The sequence below is a fragment of the Mastigoproctus giganteus genome, chromosome 1 (assembly GCF_048544385.1).
Source record: "Mastigoproctus giganteus isolate SK-2022 chromosome 1, ASM4854438v1, whole genome shotgun sequence".
Taxonomy (NCBI): domain Eukaryota; kingdom Metazoa; phylum Arthropoda; class Arachnida; order Uropygi; family Thelyphonidae; genus Mastigoproctus; species Mastigoproctus giganteus.
Genome location: NC_143575.1, coordinates 42,426,420 through 42,438,972, shown reverse-complemented (window position 1 = coordinate 42,438,972; position 12,553 = coordinate 42,426,420). Strand labels below are relative to the sequence as shown.

Below are 12,553 nucleotides of genomic sequence, written 5' to 3'. Positions count from 1 at the left end.
ATTTGAAATAAACATTCGTTAAATGTTGTACTTTCTATAGAGCCACACTTGAAAGTTTGGAGTAATATCAACTAAGTTTGCTCGGAGGGTATTACTTACTATGCTTAGTGAAGGAATAGTGCGTACTGTATTTGACGATTGCTTTTGGCATGCGCAATGCGCAAGCAAAGTGGTTGTCTACTGTAGCCTACCGCAAACTCCGCATGTTATATGAAATAGGTAATTCCCTTCATACAAACGCTCGTTTGGGCGTTGTGACTGCACATTTGGATAGGTTTGGCGATCTCAGATTAAAATAAAAAATTACTTTGTCTGTGCACAGAATTATTATTAATGAAGAACCGTGATACACAATGGTATGTATTTGTCATATATGTATATTTCTGTGGTCTCAGTAAATAAGCAAATAAGTCCAAAAACTCGGATTTGCAGGAGAGAAAAAATAAACTTCACACTCTCATATAAAGATGCATATATTCGAATATACAAATATTTATTACTCATGCTAAAACTGCAATAACGAAGATATCTGCATGTCACATAATAGTAAATAATAAATACTTTATTATAGTGCACTTTGACTTATCTGCTTGTTCACAGAGACCACAGATTTAATAGCCCAAATTCAGTAATTTGTGTGATTTATTCATTCAAAAAGCATACTAATAATTAATTTTGATATATTAAAATAAAATTAAATTAACTTTAATGCATAGTTTATTTTTAGTTTTTGATTTATCTTATATTTATTTCTTTCAGTTGCACAGTAAAATGAGTAGTGCAAGTAAAAAAAAAAGTTCATCAGTATTCAGAGGAATACTTAAAATTTGGTTTCATACCTGCTGTCCATGATCAAAGGTCACCTTTTTGTCTTTTATGCCAACAATGCTTGACCAACGAATCAATGAAGCGAGGTCGTCTTGAGGTGCATTTGATGATGAGAATCCAGAAATGCTTCTTGTGCATTGTGTTATTCATAGGGAAAACTTGGTAGCTAAAAATATTTTGCCTGTTCTTAATGAAGTACTAAAATCAGTTATAAAGTGTGTCAATGCTATTAAAGCTAATGCCAAATGTGAGCGTCTCTTCAAGCTTTTTTGTGAAGAACAAAATGCAGACCATGTGAGACTTTTACTTCACACTGAAGTAAGGTGGCTCTCGAAAGGGAACTGCTTGAAAAGATTTATGGAACTATTTGATACTATTAGTGACTTTTTAAGTGACACACCTGAAATTTAGCCGATATCTTTGAAAAACTAAATATATTAAATAAACAACTTCAAGGAACAAATAAAACTCTCGTCGATGCAAAAGCAAAGATATTTGGTTTCATTACATTTATTGAATTATGTCAAAAATATATTTGTAACAAAAATTTTGAACAGTTGTGCAGTGATTCCATGACCATTATTGGCCTCGTGGTCCTCTGTCGAGATGGGGCATGATGGTCAGTCTATATATATTTTAATTTATTTTGATTTTTTTATCATTTGGTAGTTCCTTTAACCCTCTTTTGGTGATATTTCACGTCTTTCGGAACTGGTACCTCTGGGGGGGGGGGGGTACCGCTAAATTATTATATAATTGGCATTATCCTAAAATTTGTATAGTTTTTATTAATCGGATTTAAAACTCGAAATTATACAAGGGTTATCGGGCTACTATTATGTCTATTCTTTTTTTCGTTCTTTTGTTTATTTGGGTTATTTTTATGTTAATTTGCACTCTACAGTTTTTGCCATACTACTGGCTTATGTTTTATTTTATTTAATTTAAAATATTGGATGTATTTCAGCTTCATATGGAGGAATTGCATGTCGCTGGCTGCCTCTAATGAAAGCCTAATTATTTATTTATTTATTTAATTACTTTATTTTAATTTAATTTATGTTAATATTTAATATAATTCAATGATAGTGTGTATATATATATATATATATATATATACACATATATATATACATATATTACTCCAAGGTATAACTGACTGCTAAAGATTAATTAGTTTGATTAACTTTTAATTTTGCATTCAAGTGAAAACTGAATAAAACTTTAATAATACATCAGTTTATTATGAATATTCTAAAAATATAATTGTGTTTTATTTTCAAAACATCCATAACACTTTGAAAATACAACACAACACACAATCAGATATAAAGTGGTACAAATCACATGAATTTGTATATGTGTACCAGTCAGTTAGTACAAATTTGTATAACAGGATTACACTATTATAATAACAGGATTTTTAACTTTTAATTACATAGGCATTTCTTACCTTTAGACATTCTCCTATTCTGAATTAAACGATGAGCTATAGTGCGCCACTTTGGAACAGTATTTAAAAATTTGAGCTTGTTAAGTGCCCGAACTTCACTGCTATTAGGTGGTCTCAGTTCATAAAATAAAAATCGACACCGCTCAAATACTGGTGCACATACTTCTTTATAGGATCCACTGAGATCTTGACGAGCCTTATAAGAGAGGTAGGGAGAGAGAAAATATTATTTATTACTTTTACAGTTGGAATTATATGTAACGTAGAACAAAATATCTTATTTCTAAAACTACAGTTATACAGATCAGTTTTTTGCAATCTTTCTGAGGTCATTGCACATCTTTTTCAGCTTTCCCCAATTGTATTATGAAATTTAAAAAAGCCACATGGAAATATTGCTTCAGTTGGAGCAAAAAGACAGAAGAAAGTATGATAGAAAAAGTAATGCATTTTCATGAAGGGCCAAGTTAGTAAAAGCTTTTAAATGTGATTCACTTGTGCATGTTGAGCATTGTTATTTCTAATGATCAAATTGAAAAATATGTTATCATTCATTGCTATATAGGTATTGTCAACTATTTAAAAATGAACAATGGTCTTGAATATATGTGCACTGTCAATGTTTACTCTTCCCATGATAAACATTGTCTTCTGATGTTCTGTTTTGAAAATGCCATTTTTGCCATTTTTCCATCCATATTTATAAAAGGTAAATTATCTAGAAGCAACACAGCCACGTTGTGGTCATTAGCCACTCTTCCAACTTTAAAACTTTAATGGTTTTTCCTGTACTCATCAAAGTCATTAAATGGGTTCTAAGATGGGTCCCAGCACATAACTTAGGGGGGGGCCACTTGCTATGCCAGTCCACTCTAATGGTGCCTGTAGAAATATCTATAGAGAAGGCACAAAGCAGAAACTGAATATTTGTACTAAAGGAGGTGGACAGGTTGGTAAGTGGGAATTCATTAATTAAACCAAATGCCCTCCTTTGCATAAAGTCTAGTTTAAAAGAAGTTTTGGGTGCAATGCCCCAAATATGGGAACAATATTCCATGGAAATTGACCACTGAGTCCCAATCCCAAGAGCACCAGTGTGGAATCTATGGACTTAACATCACTTGCCCTTAGAGACTGTTCTACTCAAGAAATGAAAATATATTTCTGATGACCTGTCATAAATTGATGGAAATAAATGGTTAGACAATAGCCTATGGGTGAAGAAATTTTAGACCTTCAGAATAATTTACTTGGTTTTTAATGGCACATTGGCAAAAGTTCTTCAGAAGGACTATATTGTAATGACTGTGCTTCAGAGAACTTTTAATCCTCCACCTGAATTCTCATTCAATTTTTTTGCTTCATTAATGCACTGAACTTTTTCATTTATTATCTAAATGTTATAAATTAATATATTTGTTTCTTCATCGTTGTTTGAATGCATTATTATAGAAAAAAAGAGAGAATCTTACCTTTTTTATATACAGTAGCACAGTTATTTAATCTGATATTAAGCTTTGCTTGTTTAATTTTGCTAACAGTTTAAACGTCTCTCTTATTAAACATGTGTGCAAGAATGTTTATCTTATTAAATCAAGATAAGAAACATTAAAGCAAGTTTACTTGATTTAACATTTCTCATCTTCGAGAACAATTATTAACAGTATTGAGAGAATACTTCAATAAAGGGGAACGCTGCAAAAAAAAAAAAAAAAACACCATTCTACTTTATATACTTTAATGAATAAGCATAAATTTCATTACTGAAACTCCATTTTTCAATAATTCATTACAGTTTTACACACTTTGATAACTTTTTTTATGTTACTACATTATGCTCCAAAAGTAGCAGTGCCAATTTTGAATAGTCACAAATTTTCTCTTCATTCACACCCATGTATATAGCATGAACCATGATGTGTCATCATTGCACATATGTTTAATAAGAAATAAGTTTAAAATCATTGACAAAATTAAGACAAGCAAGGCATAATATCAAATTAAATAAATGATGCTATAGTAAATAAAAATGGTAAGGTTCTCTTTTTCATAATAATGCAGTCAAACAATAATTAAGAAACTCACATTCATTCACAACATTTAGACAGCAAACAAAACAATTCGTTAAATTACAGTTCAAAAAATTGTCTTTCATTATCTTTAAATCTTCTCAAAGTTCAATACATTAAATGAAATAATTTAAAAAAAAAAAAAAACAAAGGTTCAGATAAAAGCTTACAAGTTCTTCCCCAAAGCACAGACATTAAAAATTACAGACCAAAGGAGGCTTTAGTAGTAGTAGTATTAGTGGCATGTGATGCAAGAAAGAAAGTGTATGAGCTTATGCAGCATCAGCAAAAAAAAAAAAAAAAAAGCACACCATTCCCTCCAAATGCCTGTCCAGTTCCTCAAATTTATTTAACCTATCAACTTCCACAATGACAGATGGAAGTTTGTTCCAGAAATTAACCACCCGCTGGCTAAAGGCAAATTTCCGCACATCTATTGTACATCTGTCTTTTCTTAATTTGAATTTATGCCCCCTTAGGTTTGTAATCTGAACAATTGGAAGGATCCCATCAGAATTCAGCATGCTCAATCCATTCAAGGCCTTATACACCTCAATCAGATTACCGCGCAGGTGCCTAGTCTCAGGCCACTGCAGAACTTAAGCCTACCTTGGTACGAGGATCCCTTCATTCCCCTCACTAATCTTGTTGCCCTTCTCTGTACACGTTCAAGCAAATCTACATCCTTCCTAAAATGAGGCCTCCAGACCTGTATGCAGTACTCAAGGCGTGGCCTGACCATTGCCTTATACAGAGGGACAATCACCTCCTTTTCCCTGCTAGCAAAATTCCTATATATCATTGACAAAACCCCATGACCTGCCCTGGCAGCCTGTCTGCATTGCTCAGAAGACTTCATATCTGACTGCACGATTACTCCCAGGTCTTTTTCATTTTCTACCTCCTTAAGTGTAATACCACACAATTGGTACATTTCTCTGGGGTTACTTCTACTCAAATGCAGTACTTTGCATTTGTCAAGGTTAAACTTCAGTTGCCACTTCTTAGCCCATCTGCCCAAATAATCTAGATCCTGCTGCAGTAGCACACTGCCATTACTGTCATTAACAACCCTGCCAACCTTTGTATCATCTACAAACTTCGACACTAAGCCTGATATACCTTCATCAATATCATTGATAAATATAAAAAAGAACAGAGGACCCAACACCGAACCCTGTGGGACTCCACCAATAACATTAGTCCATGAAGAGCAGCACCAATTAATTACAACCATGTCTTCTCCCACTCAACCATCCTTTTATCCATTGCAGCAACTTACCCTTAATAATTCTGCTCCAATTTGTACAATAGTCTTCCATGCGCAACAGTGTCAAAAGCTTTCCTGAAATCCAAATATATGATATTAAAATTATTTTTTGCATCCAGTTCCTTTGTAACCACATCATAATATCCTATTAAATTTGTCAGACAAGACTTTCCCTTAACAAACCCATGCTGTGTCTGAATTATTGCTGTAGTCTTGTCTAGATGATCCTACAATGCATTTTTAACTAGTGACTCCATTATTTTACCCAGAACAGAAGTTAAACTAACTGCTCTGTAATTACTCGTGTCACCCTTCCATCCCCCCCCCCTTTGTGAATTGGGGATACATTTGCACATCTCCAGTCTGTGGGAACCTCCTCTGAGTCCACGGATGCTCTCATAATTATGGCTAAGGGTTTGCTTACTTCCTATGCCACCTCCTTTAATATAACTGGATAGATCCCATCCACCCGAGGTGCCTTTCTTATGTTTAACTTCAACAATTTCTCCTCCACTTTGCTCTCAGTTATTACAAAATCATTAAGCACCCTGCTACAATCTGATAACCTTCTGGCATTTTCAATCTTTAATAACTCCTTATGTGTGAATGTAGATGCAAAATACTCATTCAGTTTGTTTGCTATCTGAGCAGGATTATTAACAGTCGAACCACAGATATCAAGTGGATCAATCAGATTCATCCCCTTCCTTTTAGAGTTTATATAAGTAAAGAAATCCTTGCTGTTTTTCTTAGCATCCTTTGCCAAAGATTTCTCGTAATCTGCCTTCGCCTTCCTAACCTCTTTTGTGACTTGATTACAGACTAGCTTATATCTGCCACAGGCTTCTGTGTCTCCTGATAATTTATATGCATCACATGCATTTTTCTTCTCTGTCACGAGTCTCATTAGTTCATTTGATAACCATTTAGGCCTAAACCTTGAACAATATTTCTTAATAGGTATGAAACTTTTAGTAGCTTCCACGATTAATTCCTTGAATGCTTCCCACTTAGAATTTTCTGTTGGTAACATCGTCAGTTGATCCCACTGTACAGAATTTAAAAACTGTCTGAGACCACTGTACTCACCTTTACGGAAGCAAAAACCCTTTCCTTTACCCCTGATTGTAATTATATCTTTAAGTAAATCCCACATCAGTACACTGTGATCACTGCCACCTAGTAGTTCCTTTATCTACAAATTCTTAATACACGAATGATCACTGCTGATAACCAGATCAAGAGTATTACCCTCTCTGGTTGCCTCTCGAACATGCTGCTCCAGAAAACAATCATCCAGTAAATCCACAAAAGTCTTACTAGTGTGTGAGGGACCAACCCACAAGTTCCAGTCAATATCTGGGAAGTTAAAATCCCCCATTATAAGACATTCTGATTTACTAGCCCACTCTATTTCTCTGTACAACTGTTCACTGTACTCATTCGAGTCATTGGGCCTATAACACACTCCTACTCTTATTTTTGCTTTCGCAGTGCTTATGTCACACCAAACTGACTCAACAGTGCACTGTTCATCTATATCAACTGGATGCACTTCTTTTGATTTTATGTTTTTCTTAATTAACAGCATAACACCTCCTCCCTTCCTATCCTGTCTATCCTTTCTGTACAAATTCCAATTCTGTATTCCTAATATCTGTGTGACACCACGTCTCTGATATCCCAACAATATCCGCCTTTGATGTCTTGACCAACACCTCAAATTCATCAAATTTATTTACTATACTTCTAACATTGGTATACATGCACCTATTCCTATTCTTAGTTACCCTAACACATCCCATATACCCACCTGGTTCGTGATGACTGCCATCAGTCCCTGAAACTCCTCGCACTCCTCGCTCCAGGTCGCTACTTATTCTAATAGAAGTTGTGCAAGAATCACCTTCACCTCTGCCTGTGGCTACTTTTAACCTTTTAGTCTGTGAATCCCCCCAAGCTAGCAGTTTTCCATCCCACCTAACACTGCCTCGATAGCATCAGCAAATATTCTTGCACCCTTTCTATTTAAATGTATCCCATCCCTGTAGAAGCAGTCTCTTCTGGTAACAAGCTCAGACCACGCTGAAAAAAATTTTACCCCTTGAGCCTTGCACATTTCCTCCAGGGCCAATTTGATTGACAAGGCTCTCCTCCTCTTTTCAAATTATTAAACTTAGTACAACTTACTACAAACTCCTTACTATCCCAATAATTTCTGAAAGTTTGTAAATACACACAGTGTAATATATGGCGTTACAATCAATGGAAATGTTTGAAACAAAACTGATATCAATAATCAAATTAACTCAATATTATGGTAGGAAACAGTAGTGGATTTGTCAATTACATGGAGATTCTAATACGTAAAATGATCACAGAAAGAAATTCTGTTTTCAGACACAGATGGTAAGTAAAAGGTAAAAGTATGCCTTGCTGTATTATTAATTCAACAATACCAGTATAGCATGAATTTCGTTACAAACAAAAGTGGCAATTTTCATTTTCAACAAAAAAAAAAAAAAAAAAAAATTATTATACAACACAGAATAAGACATACTAGAAGTAATAAAAATATAGTGAAACATACCTTAATAAGACACCACTTTGCCTGTTGGACAATTCTAATAATGCTGTCTAAACACTTCGGCAACTTATTCCCAAACTCACTGTATGATCCCAATTCAACAAGTTGTTCAGAATAAGACAGGCAAATTTGTCCTAAGTCAAGTTGCTTCAAGAGTAAAGCCAACAGCAATCTGTAATGCAATAACAAATTATAATATAATCTCATGTTTTCAGAGAGAGAGACTTTAATAAGAATCGAATAAGGAAAAATAAATGGAGAAAAGCAAAACAAAACAAAAAAAAACATTTACACCTTTGGAATCAGTAAAATATTTATTCCTTTTCAACATTTATAACTCAATATTATAATAAACTAAAATGAATGAACAGAAAAAAGGCAAAGTCAAAGTATGTAACATAAAACGGCTTAAAATGGTTTGTTTCAGCTAAATATCTAATTTAAAATCTCATATGCTTCTTATAATGAGTTCCAGAATGGTTGCAAAATCAAATCAAAGAAACTAATTAGAAATAAAACTGAACACTAGAGTAAAAAAGAGTAAAAATACCAGATTCATACAATAACATGTTATGCATTATTATTTAATGTCAAAATAATTTATGTTTTTAAATATAACAAAATCTCATTTAGTATCGTGAATTCGTTGCTGCAGTATCCATCTATTTACAAATGGTTTCTTCCAAAATGATAATGCACTATATCACAAGGCCAGAATTGTACAGAACTGTTTCAAGGAATGTGAGAATGAACTCAGCCTGCTGTAGTAGCTTCCTGGTCACTAGATCTCAATACACTTGAGCACCAATGTAATGTGGTGAAATGAGTTCATCAGAATAGAGATACATAATGATCAAATTTGCAACTGCATCAACACAGAACCAGTTTATAAATGGCACACTTTCAACACCTCAATGAGTCCATGCCAAAAAGAATCCAGGCTGTTCTGAGGGCTAAAGGTGGACCTATTTTCTATTAGGTAGGTGTAACTAATAAAGTGGCCACTCAGTGTATGTACAAGTAAAAAAAGCAAAGTAAGAACAAGTAAGAAAGTAAAACACAAGAAAGACAGAAAAAAAATTTTCACTCACAAAAGTACGAAAAATCTGCTTTGAAACTCTGGATTTGAAATTTAACCAAAGCCAAATATGCAACAATGTACTTACTCTTAAGATATCAAAATCTGCTTACCTTCCTGCTTCTTCAACAGGATGATCATTAGAAAAATCCATATGTATGGTCAAGTGATGGTGTTTGCAGAAAGCATCAACTAACTGAAGAAAAGAAAATACTGAACCTTCATGCAATCTATTTTCTGCAAGTGCTTGAAGAAAAATTTCTGATTTATCTTTTATGGTCACTGAAGTCACATCACAATGATGGGTAGGCTCACAGGGTAAAGCTTTTGGCTCTGTAGGGCTAGTACCTGAAGCTTAGAAATTTTTAAAAATATGATTTATGATTTAAAAAGGAACACATCAATTAGATTAGTTTGTAAATTCTTTTTTCTACATATTACCATAAAAAAAAGTTTAACCACCAAGCCACACATACATATGGTATTTAAAAAAAAAAAAAAAAAAAAGTACAATTCCATAAAACCAAGGTAAAATTTTGCAACTTTAATCAAACATTTTTTTCAGGTACACTCAAAGCTCACACAGTGTAATTAGCATGAGCAGCTTGCATACAGTTATGAAACTTTTCACAAAGTTTACTGAGCTTGACAGCACAAAGTTTATTCATTTACAGTTGAAATTTATGAAAATTATGTATAGCGTTAATAAGAGTATCTGACTAAAAATTTCTCCTCATCAATTGAGAGTGACATGTTCTGATATTTTATAGTGATACTTCGAACAATTTAAACCACATAACAGATGTATTTTGGTTCCTTAAACTTCAAATTAACCAGATTAATTTTAATGAAATTTATAAATTTTGTGAATAGTCATAATTCCATCAGGTAGGTTCCCTAATTATTTATAGCACATACAAACCTTCACAAAACAAAAAGCATTACTTTGGCACTATTTATTTGTATCTGCAAATTAAATATATGTTGCTGGTTATAAAAAAAATAAATAAATAAACCATGCATTTCCTGTGAGAGCATATAGATTCAACCGATATGCGATAACTGTGCATTAGCAAGTATTTGCCACTGGATGCAAGGAAGCCCTAAGCTTTTTTTGCACAAGAATATAGAATAAAAAATAAAAATAACAAAAAAATAACTTTTTACATATTCCTCTGATCACACAGGTGTTCATCCAGCTGACCTTTGAATTTTCCAAAACTGTCAGCTTCAACTACCTCTGGAAGTAACTTATTAAGTTATTCCAGTGAGTTACAACTTATTAGTTAAAAAATATATAAAATGAAATAAATTCCTACAATCCAATAATAATTCCTCCCCTCCCCGAAATAATTTGAATTTATGTCCCCCCTTCATAGTTCTAGCATCAATTATAACTGTGAAAATTTCAACTTGATTTTATTATCCCCCTCTCAGATACAGATCACAATCAGATCCCCACTAATATGCCTAGTTACCAAGCTCTGTAGTTTGCACATTGAAAATCTTTCCTCACATGGACAATTTTAATAAGTATGCAACCTGTCTTTGAACCATTTCAATACCTACCTACCTATCTAGGTGTATGTAGTTCATGTCGGACACGTGCTTTTGAGCTCCTGCCTTTTTGCCCCTTTTCGACGTTTGTCTGCAAGAACCCCAGTCAAGACTTATATTGTTTAATTCCTCTTTGGAAGAGCTTTCGAGCAGTAATAATTTTGTTTGTGTAGATTTAGCGGAGTTTGAATTAGGTTAGATTTTAATTTTTCAACTTTAGCCATGGAAGGCTGGATATTCCAGTAACGGCTTATTCCACCCTCCTCCACCCAACCCATCAATTGCCTCCAGCTATGGCCAGCAAGGGTCAAGCAACCACAGCAAAGGGACCTACAGCTACTGCCAGCAGTGACCCTGACACAGGAAGCCACACCCTGCAACAACAGGTGAATACCTCAAGGTCCAAAAGGTCAGTAACTATTAATACTTATGCTAATGCCGTATCTAATGGATTATGCTTGCCGCCAGTGAAAACCCCTCTCTCGCGACCAACAATACCACATACGCGGTCAAACAACGCTCCAACAAATGAAGTAACTGCTATTACTTGTCAAAGTTTGCAGATGATACAAACGTTGGCAGGGTTGTTAATGACAGTAATGACAGTGTGCTACTGCAACAGGATCTAGAAAATTTGGGAAGATGGGCTGAGAAGTGGCACCTGAAGTTTAACATTGACAAATGCAAAGTACTGCATATGGGTAGCAGTAACCCCAGAGAAATGTACCAACTGTATGGTACTACACTCAAGGTAGTAGAGAATGAAAAAGACCTGGAGGTAATTGTGCAGTCCGATACAAAGTTTTCTGAGCAGTACAGACAGGCTGCCAGAGCAGCCCAATGGCCTGCTCTGGCAGCCTGTCTGTACTGTCAATAATATACAGGAATTTTGCTAGCAGGGATAATATATTGTTGTTTGTTGGATTTATTGGTGCAAGGGCTACTAAGGCCATAATGCACCTATTACAATCTTATTTGGTACATGATTGTTACATTAAAAAAGAGGATTCAGATCAGATGATATTTGTTTATCATTCTCAGGAAGGTAAAAACATCATTAAGATCTTGTTGATCTCTGAGGATCTGCTGTAAGGTAAGTCTATTAGAGGAATATAGATGTTCAGGCAAGAAAAAAAGTCACAAGGAGCTAGTACTGGCAAGTATTGTGCATGTTCTCTCTCTCTCTCTCTCTCTCTCTCTCTCACACACACACACACACACACACACACACACACACACACACACACAGACTTGTTTTTTGGCAAGAAACTGAACCATCCTTCCAAAACTCAGGTCTCTTCCTTCGAATTTTTTCACATAGCCTTGTCAGAGCTTCAATGTAGTATGTTTGATTGAGAGTTTGATTTGGTGGGATGTATTCGGCCATAATAATTTCTTTAATATTGAAGAAAACAATAAACATGGTTTTCATTTTTGATTTTGACATTCTTGCTTTTTTTGGTCTGTGAGATTATTTTATCTTCCATTGCATATTTTTCACTAAAATATTTCACTGTGATGAAAGTTACTGAAACAACACTTTCATCACAAGTAATTAGAGAAATCAGAAAGTCCACATTTTCTTCAATTTTTTTTTTTTTTTCAAAACATCTTCACAAACTTGGAGTCTTCTCATGCTTTGATCTTCATTCAAAATTTTTGGCACCATCTTGGCACACACTTTTCTCATGCCTAAATTTTCAGTTAAAAT

General features: G+C 34.2%; 1 protein-coding gene across 1 annotated transcript in view; it reads right to left on the bottom strand.

Annotated features, from left to right (window-relative positions):
- HERC2 (E3 ubiquitin-protein ligase HERC2) overlaps window positions 1-12,553 on the bottom strand; it is a 971,627-nt gene that overhangs the window by 688,089 nt on the left and 270,985 nt on the right. Inside the window, exons 26-28 of the mRNA XM_090372402.1 lie at window positions 9,399-9,639; window positions 8,211-8,379; window positions 2,282-2,477 (exon numbers count right to left, since the gene is read on the bottom strand). Of these exons, the coding sequence (XP_090228528.1) occupies window positions 2,282-2,477; window positions 8,211-8,379; window positions 9,399-9,639 (606 nt within the window). The remainder of the gene's footprint in view (window positions 1-2,281; window positions 2,478-8,210; window positions 8,380-9,398; window positions 9,640-12,553) is intronic.